Below are 16,411 nucleotides of genomic sequence, written 5' to 3' on the forward strand. Positions count from 1 at the left end.
AGGAACTTGCTTTGGAAATCATTTTTGGTTGTGTATCTTTTCTCCTAACTTAAATAAATGCCAAAAGGAAGTTTAATACCCTCAATAGTTTAAATAACTCCCAGGAGAAGGGGATGGACACGAGACGCAAGACCAGTGACGGGAAGACTAGAAACTTGAGACAGAAAGGAAGAGAAGTTTACACCAGCCCATCCCAGAGCCCCAGAGAATACACACATACCATTGCCAAACTGAGAAAGTTTGTACAGATGCAAGATGAAGGGGGGTTCTGTGGGCCCCTCGTTTAAGGGCTATGTTAGATTTTTGGCAACAGGTCAAATCGACATCAAGTTCTAAAACTGGTTGGCAAGCTATATCCAAGAGCAAAATCCTGCCCATGGCCTCATGATCTAAAAATAATTTTTATGTTTTTAAGGGGTTGTAGAAAAACAAGAAAATAAGAAAAATGAATAGAAACAGAGGTAGTATGTGACCCTCCACAGAAAAAGCTTGCTGACTCATACTCTATGATGATCTCCCTTGTCCAAAGAGAACTGCACAATGATTCGAATAATGCCATTATTCTGAAGAAGGGAATTCCATGGAGCGCTTGGGTGGCTCGGGCGGTTAAACATCTGCCTTCAGCTCAGGTCATGATCCCAGGGTCCTGGGATTGAGTCCTGCGTTGGGCTCTCTGCTCAGTGGGGAGCCTGCTTCTCCCTCTCCCTCTGCCTGCTGTTCCCCTACTCATTCTCTCTTTCTTTGTCGAATACACGAACACACACATATACTTTTAAAAGGGAATTCCGCTTATATTTGGATATACTCTCCCACACCTGCTGACTGGGGAAGAAGAGGCAGGTAAAGGCTGAGTTTCCACAAAAATTATTACCATTTACCAAGAGGAAGGTGGTGGTTGGAAAAAGAATACAAAAGGTAATACCTACTTAGCCTTTCTGGGGCCAGGGAAGGACTTCATATTTCTATACCCCTACACCCACAAGCTTCCCTATGCTTTTGTGCAAGACATCATTCCTGACCAGAAAGAGCACGTTCTTCATTCTCAAGGGACTAGAGAAACAAGGAAGCAAGTAGGTAAAGCATTGTGTAGGAACGGCTGCACATGAATAATTTAACACAAGGTTCTATGAGAGTATATGGGAGTGGCATCTAATCCTTAGAAAGATCCAGAAAGAATGTCTAAAAGAAAAGGCATTTTCGGAGAAACCTAAAGTTCAAGTAGGAGTCTTCCATGTCAGGGCTGGGGAGAGGGTGGGGATCTGTGGTTGGAGGGGACTGTGAGGATACCATCAGCGAGAGGTGGGCCTGGGGAGGCGGCAGGGGCCAGACCAGGAAGGGATGGGGAGGACTTGTTCTGGACTTTATTCTGCAGGTAGAAAAGGGACAGGACCAAATGTACATTTTAGAACAATCATTCTGGAAGTTGTAGAAATGAACAGATTGGAGAAGGTAAAACAGAAGGGTCATAAACCAATAAGCCACATTTTGAAAAAGTTCTGAAAGGACCATCTCTGCTATAGTCTCAGGTTCCTCTTTCTGACCAATCACCGGACTCATTACTCAGCCATCACAAAAAAAGAAATCTTACCATTTGCAATGATATGGATGGAACTGGAGGGTATTATGCTAAGTAAAATAGGTCAATCAGAGAAAGATGATTATCCTATGACTTCAGCACATGTGGATTTTAAGAAACAAAACAGAGGCTCATAGGGGTAAGGAGAGAAAAATAAAATAAGACAGAAGCAGAGAGGGAGACAAACTATAAGAGACTCTTAACTACAGGAAACAAACTGAGGGCTATAGGAGGGGAGGTGGGGTAGGGGGATGCGGTAACTGGGTGATAGACATTAAGGAGGGCACCCGATGTAATGAGCACTGGGTGTTACATGCAACGGATGAATCCCTGAACTCTACCTCTGAAATTAATAATACACTCCATGTTACTAATTGAATTTAAATAAGATATAGTAAAAAAAATTATTAAGTGTCCCCATTCAAAAACATCTATCTTTCAAACTGGCAGTCTCACATTGCAGAACGAAAAGAATTGTAGATGATAAAGATTCCCAGGTTCTGAAACTGGGAATAGACCCACAGGAAAGCCATGAGCAGTCAAGTTTCCTCTGAGTATCTGCAGAGAACGCACGCGGCAGCAATACTGCAAGCCCGCGCCATCACACCCGATGACAGAGAGGAGGCATCACCAAGGTAACTGGTCTGGGAGTCTCCTTGGAGACCAAACACAGCAGCTTTTCTGTGGGCTGCTGCAGTCTGCAAAAATGGGTGCTCATGGCCTTGCATGAGTCACGTCACTAAAAGAGCTGTCGAAATGTAAGCGGACTCCACATGTGCGCCTTGCGAGATACACACGGCATGTGCCCTGTGTGTGTGCAGTTCTTATTTGTCTGACTGTAGACAGACAAATATGTGAAAGGCGTGGCGAGAAGCCAAGAAGCCAGCCAACCCATTCAAAACACATGAGGAAAAATCTGCCAACATGGAGGGTTGCGAGTCCCTCGGCCAGGTCTTCCGTTGGAGCATTTCATGGCTGGCAGGTTGAGGAGCTGCTGGTCTCATTCTCTGCCCATCTCTGAACTTCTTCCCAGGCTCAAGAGCCATGGAGAAGGACTCTCGTGAGTGGACCAGTGGGCCCTGAAAGCTAAGGAGCCCCATCCCGACAAGGTCCCTGCGAAGGTAATCTGGCAGCACAGTCTGGATCTCTGGAGTTCTTAGAGTTTTGTTTGATGATGAATCATTTGGATCTTACCCCTTCCTCCTTGAGACAATTCAAATTTAGGTAGCAAAAGGAGAGAGGGACTTACGGAATTGTGTAAGAAGTGGAATGAAATTAAACACGATAGGAACACCTGGCCTTGTCTCATTGGTCCTGAGACTGCTTCGGTGTACACTTGTCCGATATTCGGCACTGGGAGGGGAGGGAAGTGGGGAGAGGCTGATAGGAGACCAATGGGCAGAGGATGAATAAATATCTTTCTAAGCCCAATTATCCTTCCTAAAACCCTTGGATTTAAAAAGCATCATGTAACTCAACATGCCTAATATAGAGTTCTATTAATAACACATCTCCAAGGCATGTGAGTTATTCTGCATACCTGGATGAATTTTGAAAATCCTCCCGGGAGACTGAGCGTATCATGAATACATACCCTTACAGAGTGAAATGAGGTATGTGGGCACTAATTTTTGGAAATGGCTGTTGAGGGAAAGTACTGACCATAGTGTGATTTCAGAGGAAGAAGATATTTAGAAGGTAGGAGAAGTATCAAGTTTAGCTAGTAGAAATAAAAGGAGTTTGGGTAGCAAATTCAGAAAAAATTGTAAAAGATGTGGAAACTTAACAAGAAGAATAAAGAGAACCACCAGATTGAAAGTAGCCGAGAGCATGGTACCATCTGACCAGGTGGCCTTACAGGTCTCCTGTTGAAGCTAATGCTTAAGCAGGCTGTACCCCAGTGTCCTTAGCAACAGAACCCTCATCTTAGGGAAATGGAATCATGATGGGAAAGGCCATACTCAAAACACAGTGAACAGTCTCCAGAGACAAAATGATGGCTGGGGCATTGCATTGAAAAACCAAGCAAGACCATGGGAATCCTATAAAAACCATTAATTTCTGTAACAACATGCCTAAAACCATCTTTGAGCTAAAGTCCAATAAGAAATCCTAGAAAACCATGTATTTGCTGCATGAATTACTTTTCCTGTTTAAAATCAATTCCCAAGTCATATGGTTCAAAAAATGTTTTCATCCTTGTTTTAGTGACTGATAGAAATCTATGCCCTTTAGTTGGTAATATGTGTATACATGCGTTTGCAGTGTGTGTTTGTGCAATATATTTTTCTAATATTCTACAAATGTCTGATGTAAAAGTTCAATGTCCCAAACTGCATCATAAACCGGAAGTAGCACTGACAATTCTAAAAGTAAACAAATAATTTTAGAATATCAAATATTTATCACATGTTAGGCACTATGCAGTTAAAAATATTCCATTTATCCCAAACTTCCTAGAAGATAGCAATACTGACAATCTATAATAAGTACAACAGGTGTAACCTCAGACTGTCCCAGGTGTACTAGATCATGTGGTCACTCTACAGATGGCAGTCCCTTCAGCTGATGTTAGAGACATCTAGGTTTTAAAGAGCCATGAACTTGAAGCACTTATTGGACCTAGCTGAAGACAGTCTTGACCAGTGAACAATGGTATGTTTTAAATCTATCATTCATAGACCTATAGATTTGTTCAGACTTACCTTGGTGGCTGATTTTCAAATATTAATGGCATAACTGCCTTGAGGTTTTTTAGTACTTAAAATCTTAGCTTTCTTTTAGTACACTGTTCAGGAAAAAAAAATGTGCAATTTTTTCCCCCTTGATTGCAAGGTAATGAACATAGCCTTTACATTTTTTAAAGTTTTGATGGTCTTTGTTTTTTTCCCTCATAATGCTGAGACCTGAGGGGGTGGAGGATGGAGAAGAAGCATCTTTGACAGCTGGCGACTGCCTAGTTACTACCAGCCAGCTGGGATGTCCCCCTGGGGTACACAAACAGTTTCACAGAATGTTAATATTGGATGAGGACTCTTCACAATGGCAGCAGAACAAAATGAAAGCCAATCTATGAATTGGTCTGATCAGAGATTTAAAAAAAGGAATCCTGTATGACTACAAAAATGACCAAATATCACCCTCCCCTGTAAATGACTCCTGTTTCTTCTACAATGACAGCTCCTTAACTGTTCCTCCCATCAGCTCAATAAAAATGAAGATGTCCCATCCTGGGAATGCCCCTACTTTCTGACAGCACCCAATCCTTGAACAGAGCCTCGGTTCCTTTCACCCACTCCAGAACGCCTAACTCTGGTTTGAATCCATAACAATCCCTCCTAACATCCTTTGCCTGATTACCCTTGGCTCCCCAGAGTGTATAGGTTCCTTCGTTAATACAAGTTGATAAACCAAATTCTCTTAGCCTCAGGTAATCTTTGGTTATTGGGACTCAACTATCTTTTAAGTAAATTTTCTCATTTCATTCTTACAAAAAACTTAATATATTTTACATCACTAATAGTGTATCACACAAATATAATAAATAACAATTATTTTACAGGATATATAAGCTTTCAGTGGTTGAGAGCTCTGTACAAAGTCAAGAGGTAGTAAGGGGCCAAACAGGTTTTACCCATCTAATGCAACAAAGATAAGGTAGTTGAGCCAATAGTGATTAAACACCAGATATGTTTATATCTTAGGAGAAAACAAGCCAATGAGAAGCATCCCCCAGCTCTGACATAACCACTGGCCTTGCCATGAGGTAGTAGAACTAGGTAGGTGTGGAAAGGAGTGAGCACTAGAAGAAATTGAAACCTGGATCATGGATACATAGAGTGAATATATAACCTATCCCAGCCAGGACCCTACCAAGAGTGAAGGAGGATGATTACAATCATACAGATAGGTACAACCTGGAACCGTCCCAAGGTAATCAGGTCACATGAAGACTCTACAGATGGGGTCATTGTAGTTGGTGTTAGAATCTTGAGGTTAGGATCATAGTCTGGGCCCCAGGCCTACTGCCCTAACTCTCCATGGTCAGGGGAGATGGAGACTTGAGCAGAGTAAGGAGAAGCCAACTACACATGGCATCTGCTTTTAGACATATCCCCTCTGAGGAAAAATAATGTTCTGCCCAGGGTCCAGGGGTGAGAGAAACTTGCAGGTGGGGCTTGTGGAAGAAGTGTTTTTCTTTTTCACTTGTAGTACCTATGGATTCACTAGATCTCTTCATTGTTTAAGTGCCTAATATGAAGGGAGCTTCATTTGGTCAAAATGTGCAAGTGACCTAAAGGAATGATGGATACACCATAAAGAAACCATTGGGCAAAAACTCTAAAGAGCCATTCTAAGCTTAGCTTTCAAAAATCCCAAGTTTATTTAAAAAAGAAACAAGAACAAAAACAAAAACCCAACAAGTTTCTGCAACTTTTCCAGCAAAGTGAGAAGCCTCACTAATGTCTCAACTAGACTATCCAACTTATTAGTATATAAAAAATTCTACGAGTAAAAGTTTTCTGAATTACCAAATATTCTAGTTACTAGCAAATTATAGTGTCTTTAACTCAAAAAGCATTTCAGAATTGTATTGTGTTATAGATTTTGTAATTAATTATATATGTAGCTGGTAGAGGCTTTTCATCTCATCTTGGAAAGTCTAGTCCTTTTATGATTTGGCTTTACTAAAGATGCATGAATTAATAAGTTAACTTACTACATGGAGAGTTGGAGCAGTGGATATCATCTATATGGGCTAATATTGAGGATTAAACTGGCATACAAAAAATGAGTATATAAAAGAACAATGTGTTCTTTTCAAAAATATACATGTGAACTCACATGGAAATGTGGAAATGTTAGAAGAAATATAGAAAGACCACAGAGTCTGTCCTTGCCATTAGCAGAGGTCAGTGAGAAGACTCATTTAGAGTCACATAGCTGGGATGTGCCCGGGTTACAACAACTAACTTTGTTAACTACCTCTTAACCAACATTCTTCTCACTCAGCTCCATGTTTGAGGGATTAAGTCTTCTTTGAAAGCTATTGTTTTCCCATTTCTCATGAGAAAGTTATATCCTTCGGTCATGGTATTGGTATTGTGGACTTGCCCTAAGTCACTGAATAGATTTCTCAGGATTGGCAGGTGAATACCAATGGGGGTAACCATTGCCCTTATAATCTGTAATTGTAAGTGATGCTGTAGACAAAATTTGTCTCAGAAATAGACTAGTGGTGAATAAGAACACCAATGTTGAAGGCACTTACTTAATGGCAGCTTGCAGCTTCTCACACAGAACAGTAAGCACAGAGACAAGGTCGTCACAGAGGGACTCAACTGTCGACCCTTCAAACAGAAGAGATTACAAGCATTAGACATTGGAAGAGGGCACTAGAAGCTTCCTCAACAGCCCTTCTCCTCCTCTGCTTTTGATGTTTTCAGGACTGAAAAGAAGGTTTTCAGATGCTGAGCCTTCCTCAGGTCACTAAAATGATCATAGAAAATATAATTATTCATTTCTGAAGTAAAACACTTCAAAAATTAGGTTCAAAAAGAAAATGATACATTGTTTACTATTATAAATTAAACTCATTCATACTTAACAAAAGGAGAGTTCATTAATTTAAGAAATAATACAACTGACAACAATTTCCACAGTATTTAGGTCGGTAGACTACAAATGTATCCCAATTCTGATGTTTGAAATTTCTGGATCTCTTGAGCAGATTTGAGTTGTATCAAAGAGATAAAATGTGGCAGCATGGAAGAAAGATGGGCTTCTCAAACTAAGGAACCAGGGAAAGATGGCAAAATAACTTACTCCCCATTTGCACTACTTTACCTATTTTCCCAGCATCCTCAGGGCACACAGTTGCTAACAGAGCAATGACCAAGGCCAGAAGAAATAATTTTTCCTCCAGACATTTCATGTTCAGAAGCTAGCAACAAAACACCCACAGAAGCACTGAATGTGTTGGAGAGAGGGTGAAATTTAGAATCTGGTCAGGTACTGGTCCACAACTTGCTGACCATGAGAGTTTGGGTAAGCTTCAGTTCTCCCTTTGGGGGAATGGGTACAAATAATCCCAATCTCACAGAATTGTTGGGCCCAGTGATATAACAAGTGAAAGCGTTTGTTTTTCTAATAACAAACACCTTTAAAGATCTATACAATTGTGGCTGAGTACTTGATGAATGTAGAGATAAAAAAAAAAAAATGACCATGAGGTCAAGAATGATGGAGAAAAAAATGGCAAGAGCATAAGACAGAAAATGACAGTGAAGTCAGAGGAGGATGGGAAAGAGAAATAGCTAATCCTGAGAATTTATGCTCTTCCATGAAGAAACAAAACTGAGAAATGATAAGACAACAATAAGACACCATTAAAAATAAATAAAACCCATTTATTCCTTAAACAAAGTTTTAGATAAAAGTCAGTGGATCCATCCACCTTTTACTAATATATATTTTTAAAAGATAAACCTGTGGCCAAGAGGACTTGGACCTCCTCTTTGGTTTATAAAACCAAAGTGAAGGTTTTACAGAACCACAATGACCCAAGAGAGGGAAAGACAGGTGGAGTGCGTCACTGGGAGCTTCCACAGGTGGCGAGATGCTGAAGCATGTTCTGGTCGGCAGCCCAAGAAGGGAGCGAGGGGGAATGAAAAACACAAGCTCAAGCAATCTTTCAGATGACTTAATACCTTTCTCATTTTTTTCCTTCATTCTGTGTCTCCTAATTGTGGCTGCTTGGCTGCATTTCTTTCCGCCTTTTATTCCCCTTTTCATCCTCTCTGTAACCAACTTTCCTCTCACCTCCACCTTTTCTTATTATAAACATGCAAAGATATCAAAGAAAAGCAGATTTTCTAGTATTTTTTAAATTACTGAATAAAATATGAGATAAAACATGTTTCCATTTTCTAAATTCAATGGTTTGAATTTTTCATATCTTTTCAGAAAATACTACCAAACTAAGAAACAAAATAAAAGACCCCAAAAAACAAAAGACAAACTGCTTGTCAGTTATGGGTAGACCTCTGTTTTTCCTTTTCCTCTGGGTCAGAATGAAATTCCTTACTTGGATTTCATCTGCCACCTATATTGGGCTGTTTGTCCTACTGTCAGATTCCCTGTGAGATTAACTTTTTTTCATATTAAAAAAATGGCATTTCACCAACTTACTGTGGTACAACAGCTCTATGCCAATCAGGTTTCTACAACCCTCTATCCAATTCTCATTTTAACAATTAATAAACCTTACTTCATGGAGAACAAAACAAAGTAAAAACAAAACAATGACAACAACAACAAAAACAAAGCCACAAAAAAAGCCCTAGCCTCCAACAGGGAGGTATATGAAAAGTTCCTCTCCTTCACAGAGTTGGAACAGAAATAGGTGTAGGGGCAGGGTACAGGGCCAGAAGGAAGGTTAGGGAACAGCTGATGAAGTACTAGCTGGTAAAGCAAAGCTAAGCAGAACCTCCGGAGAGCTCCCTGAGAGCCCCACTCACCTCTATATCCCCAGTGCCAAGCACATAGTAGGCATTCTTAGACTCGCTTTTTAAACTGAACTAGCAAAAATCAAATGCAATACCTTGATTCCTGAATTCCTGTGGGACATCCGGGTTTTCAATTATCTAGCAAGGGAAACACACACAGGACAATTAGGAGATTCAGGCACCAAAATTCCTGACTCCTACACCATGGAAAATTCTAGGGAACAAATATCATTCTGAGTGGCCCCTCCAGGTCTTGATAGCATTTCATTACCCATGGTATTTGGGAGAAGCCTCTGATGTCTGGAACTGAGCTCATCAGTTCCTAAAATAATTCATTCCAGACTCCACAATCTTCATAAAGGTTTAAGCCCTTTGCTCATTGTATGATTCCAGGGCGCTGAGCTAGGGCCTGGAGCTGTCCCTATAAAAACAGGTGAGTTACTTTTGCACAGATGGCTTGTTCCAAGGTCACAGCCTATACTTTGGTTGGCACCTACTGAATACGGACTCTTAGTAATGAAAAGGATTAAAATAGAGGTCTGTAGAAAGGTTCTTCAGTTTTCATACCTCTGAGCACTGGGAGAGAAAAGGGTATTTTCTGGCTGATCATCCGCCAGACACAGAAATCCTCCCAGGGCACTGTTTTGTCTTTTAAACTTGTTACAAGCACATATTTTTACTTTTCCTTGTTCATCAATTTGCAAGCTCAGCGGCTTTCATAGCATTCATGGTGAAAGGCTATGTCAATATCTACAGCTCAGCCGTGGCTAAATAGATAGAGAGTGTAGAGTAACATTTTCTGGAGAAAATACATCTGAATCATCTTTAAAGGACAGGAGAAGCACTACCACCTACATCCCAGTATTTACATGTGATATTTTTGCTTTTTGAAATTAGTAACTTATAATTTAACAATGCCTTTCATCACCTAAATAATTCGACAATAAAGCTTGATAGTAACTCCAAGATCCTGACAGCACAAAATCAAATTGTGTGATCTGTTCTGGGAGTAAGGATAGCCATTAAATTGAAATTACAAGTGATGTATGAACAATGTGGGGGTTGGGGGAACCTATTACCCCTAGAGTAAAAAAAAAAAAAAATCTGTGTGTCCCTTCTGACTCCCCTAAAACATGACTACTAAGAGCATAGTGTTCCCTAGAAACCTTACCAATAACATAAACAAGTCCATAAACACATATTTTGTATGCCATATGTAAAATATTCTGTTTTTTTTTTAAATAAAGCAAGATAGAAAAAAGAAAGTATTAAGAAAATCATAAGAAAAAATACAGTACTATATTTACGAAGAAAATCTATTAGTGGACTCGTGTGGTCCAAACCCATGTTGTTCAAGGATCAACTGTACATTTCCTGCTAAGGGTTTTGGCATTCTAGATTCATTTTCTTTCTGTTGTATTTAAGCCTTCCTAATTCTGAGGTGGCCCATGATGCGTTCCTGGGAGGGGTCATGGTACACACTACATATCTTCCCCAGGTAAGGCTAGGTGGGCTGTGGGCGAACACACAGTCTCTTTTGAATGAACCTCTCCACTCCTGTAGTCCACTTGCCTTTACTAGCTTTTTAAAAAATCACTGTTCTTAGCTGACAAAACTTAGGTCTCCCTCTAGTAGACATTGCATATGCTTCAAATATTAGCATCCTGAGAATTATTTTTCTGGGACATGGAAACATCTTTGCGGACTGCATGAGTAATGGAAAAGAAATGACAGGAAACACTAATTTTCCACCTAATTTGGGATCTTGCCTCAGGTTGGGTAAGTCCAGATGGTCCGTGATGAGCAGGACCAGAGGGCTCGTTAGACACATAATACCACAAGCAAAGGAAGATAACCCTCTGAGTTTTTGAGGTGTTTTTTTTTTTTTAAGATTTTATTTTTAAGCAATCTCTACACCCAATGTGGGGCTCAAACTCATAACCCCATGATCAAGAGTCACACACTCTGGGTTTTACCCTGACCTTTATAATGTGCCTGTTATCCTTCCTACAGAAGAGCAAGGTGAGCTAAAAGGCTGAGTCGTTTCACTTAAAGCCTCATATTCTCCTTCTTAACATTTTAAAAATAAGATTAAGTAAAGGGATACAATGGAAATCACTTTGAAACTACAAAGCTTCATTTAAATGTTTCATCTCAAAACATGGAGACACCATTAATATTATATTATTTCATCACATTGCCATTTAGCAAGGACGAACTACAAATGTATGATTAATACAAGATTTTCAACGTCTTAGGTTTACTTCTTTTAAAATGTGTTTTTAATGTTTTTTGGGTTTCTTTTCTTAGCATGTTTGCTATTTATAATTTGAATTTCCTTTTAACTACTATTTCCATGCTATAATACTCAAAATCCTAATTTAAGTGAAGTAGTTTTTAACAAAGGGTAACCTAAGGTAATACTCTCAAGATAAAACAATTTTTTAATAGAAACTTGGGCTGTGGACATAGCAAACGTAAAAATGTGAAAAAACAAACAAACAAACAAAAACCAACAACCATTAAAAAAAAAGTGTTTGCATTTTCAGACTAGTGTTGCTTTTTCAAACTCTATCTGCTGCAGAAGCAAGAGCCCAGTGACTTAGTTCTGGCTCTTTTACTGATAAGCTCATTCATTTTAGATTTCAATTTCACCTTTCTGGGCTTCATCTTCCTCATTTGTAAAATGAGGGCTAAAAGAATTTGACTAGAAAAGTCCTAAGGTTCCACTCAACTGTAAAAATTAGAAAATAATTGAGGTTAAAAATTAGATAATTTAAGTTAAACATGAGGACTTCACTTCTATAAAGTTAACTTCTGAGATATTTCAGACCGCCCCTGAGATTTCCTATTCTAGAGAATAATAAAGTGTTCATTTCAGAATACTTCTTGTAGATTTTTAAAGAATTTTAATCTGAATTATTCAGAAGCAGATAAAAAAAACCACCACATCCCTATTTTAAAGAATCATCATCTCCTTCATTAACATTCCCCAAAGATAAAATATATGAGAAGCCAACAACATTTACATTTTTCTTGGGAACACTCATTTTAGACAGTCTGTTCAAGTTTAGATCAATAAGTGCCAAAGGACTTTGGTGACAGAGAGAAGGCAAATCAAGCTTTACCTTGATGGTCCCAGAAGATGAAGAAAGATCTGGAACAATCTTTTAGTTAACAAAGAGCAACAGACACCAAGCCTCAAAGCATGTAATTAATTGCTATTAATTTTGCCCAATTTTGAACTTACTTCTGGTATTTGTTAGGATATTAACAATATTTTTATATAAAATTTTCAATAATGACTAAAAAATGATAGGAACCATAAGGAAAAACAACTCTCAAAACTTTAAACAGGCAAAAATATAAAGAGCTGAATTTATATAAAGGAATGTTCTTCTAAACCAAGCAAGCCTCCCCCACTGCTTCAGGAGGAGGCCGCCCTGGCAGCTGGTGGGAGAGGAGGGAGCATCAAGGGTGTGGGACACGCAGCATGCAGTTACACAGAGACGCCGGCAAGCCCGCTCACCGTGTTCTCCTGCCTTTGTCGTAACTGTAAAGTCAAGTCACTCAGCATTTGACTGAGAGTTGCCCGCACAGCCGTGTTTATACTACGTTGGTGACAGCTACATATGTATGTCTCAATGCACACCTGGTAAAGAGATAAGATAGCAACATACACGCTCTGTAGATAACCAGTTCATTACCAGCATGCTTTGGAATTAACCAGAGAGGACAGTAAATCCCTCTTGTACAGAAAGTCAGCCTGATTTAGGACTAATTATTGATGAGTACTATAAATCTTTAAAATCCCTGAAAATTTGTTTTGAAGCCGATAGGCAAGTAACATTTTCCTAAAGATTATCACTCTCAGAACTTACTGTTCTGAGCAGCATAGGAGAATGCAAAGGAGTGATTTTTAGATATGCCAGATAATTCTACCGAGAGCAAACTCAGGTGTCTGGAAATTAATCCGGAAAAACTCCTTCCATGGTCAAACAGGAACAGAATTTACTCACTCCTATGTTATGAAGTATGGGGAAAGGACTGTTAATCCCTTTCTCCTGCACTGTAAACAGTGATCTTGGATTTACGCTCTAGCTGTGTTCTGGAAACCTGACACAAATGGACAATCGGCTGGGTAACTGAACAGCGTGGCTTAGGGTAAAAGTGTCTCTCGATGACTATGTTGCATCTGAATTGGAAAAACTATGGATGGACTTTAGGAACCTGGCGAGAAGTCACAGGTTTGGGTTTCCTGCGTGAATCTTGTCATTGCTCATGTCCTCTGAGAGACTTCCGCCAGCTCTGCTCATGGAGTTGTTATGGAAATTCTGGTTCCTCCGTGGTGGAAACATGGGGGCTTCTAAGCCAAGGTGACTGCACCCACCGAGGGGGGCTCTCATCTCTTGTTTCAAGGCTGACATCTGAGACCTGCAGAGTAGCTGCTGGACAACTGCAAAGACTCCTTCCTGGGAGAGGGAAATGCCTGCCAGGGCCCTATTTCTCTTCCCTGTTGTGGATCTATTAAGCAGATGTCATGTGAGTTGTGGCCTATGTGGGTCTTGTGAGTCTGAATGTCTACTGGGATCTGAGTAGACTCCCTGATGGCTGCAAGCATGGAGAAATCTCAATTTGGGGATTTGATGATGATGATGTTTAATGTCATGACTTTGCAGATTTTATTTCCTCTAATTCTTCTGGAAGCTATAGGGATGGTCATAACAACAAAAGCATGCTTTAAATTTACCTGCTGCTTTCTGTCTATCAGGTGGGTCATCCTTTCCTGTTTACTAAGTATATTTAGACCCACAAAAAGAAAGAGATTTAATGTACCTTAATTATTTTTTGAGGGATAACTCTGAGATTTTCTATAATCAAAGTAAAGTGTTCTCACCTCAGTGACAAACTTAATTTGAGGGATAAGAAGGGAGATGGAAGAGATATTAAGTGTTAACCTTCATGGCCGCTATTGCTTATACTGGAACATTCTTTTGGGCCTCACAGTCATAACTTTTCAGTAAAATTAATAATGTAAAAGTAAATAGTCTTCAACAGTTAAATTTATCTACTGAATCCTTAGTAGTCCGATTGAGGATTTACAACTCATAAATTTAATTGGAAGTTGAATTAGATTAATTTGTTTTTAGCGAAAAAAGAAAAGCAAATTCCAAAATAATTTATTTTTCAAATTGCCATCAAAGGGCATGTCAGTTTTAAATTCATTTTCTCCAATGATCATGGATTAGAATGTCTGCAAAGGCACAAACTATACATCGGTAGAAAAAAAAAACTGTCTTCATCCTGGAATGCGAATACTTGGCATGTCATGAAATGAAGTGCAAATGCGGGAAATACATCTAAATGAGTGCGGGGCATCACTTTGAGGCAAAAAATGCTCTGGAGTGTCCTTCAGCAGAGAAGGACTACTCGTGACTCAAAATTTAACAGTTTTCTTTAAATCCCATGTTCTCCCCAGAAATCTTCATAGCTATTGGTCTTTAAGATCTCTGAGCTCTGACATTAATTGAAGGGGGATTTTGAAGCTGCAGAAGCATTAAAGATGAGAAAGTAGCTATTTTGAGAGCTAAACTCATACTCAGTCTAAGCATGCTTCTTTTAAATTCGGAGAGCCATAGTGGCTCTACATTCTTCCTTCAAAAATTTTATTAGTGGCTTTAGAGCCATGAATGAAAGCACGGAGGAACCAGAGTTTATGTAACGCACATGGTACTGTATCTGGGCAAGAACTTCCTAAATGCCAAATGCATTTCTTTGAGTTTTAACATCACCATCACTTCTAGTTGCTAATCCCAGGGGTACAACACTGGAAAGGACTCCTTGCAGGCTTATTTGGCTTAAAAAAAAAAAAAAAAAAAAAGGTATTAATTTGGGGCACCTGGGTGGCTCAGTCTGTTAAGCATCAGGCTGTTGATCTCTGCTCAGGTCTTGATCTCGGGGTTGTGAGTTCAAACCCCATATTGAGCTCCGTTCTGGGTGTGTAGCCTACTTAAATAAATTTTAAAAAGGGTTAATCTAAGAAGCTCACTCTGCTTACGATGGATATGTAAGTACTTACTAGGATAAAAGGGTATCCTTTTAAATATAAAAATGACCATGTACCTAATAATATTACTATCTTTAATTCCACACAAAGAAATGCTCTATCCGCTATCTTGACATTCTCTAAAAAAAAAAAAAAAAAAAGAAAAAGAAAAAAAAAAGGGTTCTCATACTTTTTACAATCATAATAAATGGGTAAACAAGGAAGGGTCCTAGAAGGAAGGTTTTCATGACAAACCTGACCACTATATTCCAAGCCAATGCTTTTTCCCTTTGTAAATGTTTTTCTGCCTCTACATTGGGGTAGCGCTAAAATGAGCGCACTGAATTGGAGAAGTTGAGAGAACAGCGAGTCCAAAGGCAGGCTGAGTTTCTGGGAAAAGGCTCATCAATTTCCTCTTACAGTATTTCCAGTGGCACTTCTACCTCCCCGTGCCCTTTGCTTTCGTAGTGCAGAGTTGACCCTTAAGGACCCTAATCCTGTATCTCTACCAGAGGCTTAAAGGCCCAAGTTAAATACCTTGTGAAAAGCCACAGGCCCCTGATGGCCAGGGAATGCACGAAGACACAGGGCAGTGAGGAGTTTCGTAACGGATTTTTTAGCCATTTCATGCATTTGCGGACGTCCAGCTTTATGGCATGCGAAACACAACTGAGGGCAAAACCACAGAGTTAATAAAGCAAAACAAATTCCAAAAGCAGAAGGAAAAAGAACAAGAAAACATAAGTCTGCAAGCCATACATAAGCAACCAGAGTAAGCAGTATCCTCAAGTAAGAAGATGGATAAATAACAGTACACGGTTAAACCCAGGGCAGAATCATTATCACTTAATACAAAGCAGCATAATAGAATGTAATTAATACTCAGCATTGGCCAAAGTGATGACAAATTTTAAAGTAGCCGCTGCAAGAGAAATCAGTTTAGCTTCGCAAAATACATATGACCTTCGCTTTGCTGAACTTAGCATTTGCCTTCTCTTTCCTATCCGAATGGGGTTCCTGGCACAGCTTTGTTAAATCTGTGTATGATACTGAGTAACAAGTTCCATAAACAGATCGGATAGTGTGTTTTCAATGGGAAAATTTTTATGGAGATGAAAAATAATGTATGGTGATAAAAAATAGAAAGATCAAAGGCTTAGCTACAAGAAAGCAGAAGAAATGTCTTTTTATATAGGGAAGTTAGGAAAGCTTGTTGATCACATTGGAACCATAGACGATTTTGACCATTACTACAAGTCTCAACTCTACACTGAATCATGA

At 39.4% G+C, this 16,411-nt stretch overlaps 1 protein-coding gene across 1 annotated transcript in view; it reads right to left on the reverse strand.

Moving 5' to 3' along the window:
• The window catches only part of ARFGEF3 (ARFGEF family member 3), a 186,001-nt gene that overhangs the window by 89,999 nt on the left and 79,591 nt on the right, over positions 1 to 16,411 (reverse strand). The window contains exons 6-8 of the mRNA XM_044247931.1: positions 12,614 to 12,736; positions 9,180 to 9,222; positions 6,849 to 6,927 (exon numbers count right to left, since the gene is read on the reverse strand). Of these exons, the coding sequence (XP_044103866.1) occupies positions 6,849 to 6,927; positions 9,180 to 9,222; positions 12,614 to 12,736 (245 nt within the window). The remainder of the gene's footprint in view (positions 1 to 6,848; positions 6,928 to 9,179; positions 9,223 to 12,613; positions 12,737 to 16,411) is intronic.

Source organism: Neovison vison, chromosome 1, assembly GCF_020171115.1.
Source record: "Neovison vison isolate M4711 chromosome 1, ASM_NN_V1, whole genome shotgun sequence".
In the NCBI taxonomy this organism is placed as follows: domain Eukaryota; kingdom Metazoa; phylum Chordata; class Mammalia; order Carnivora; family Mustelidae; genus Neogale; species Neogale vison.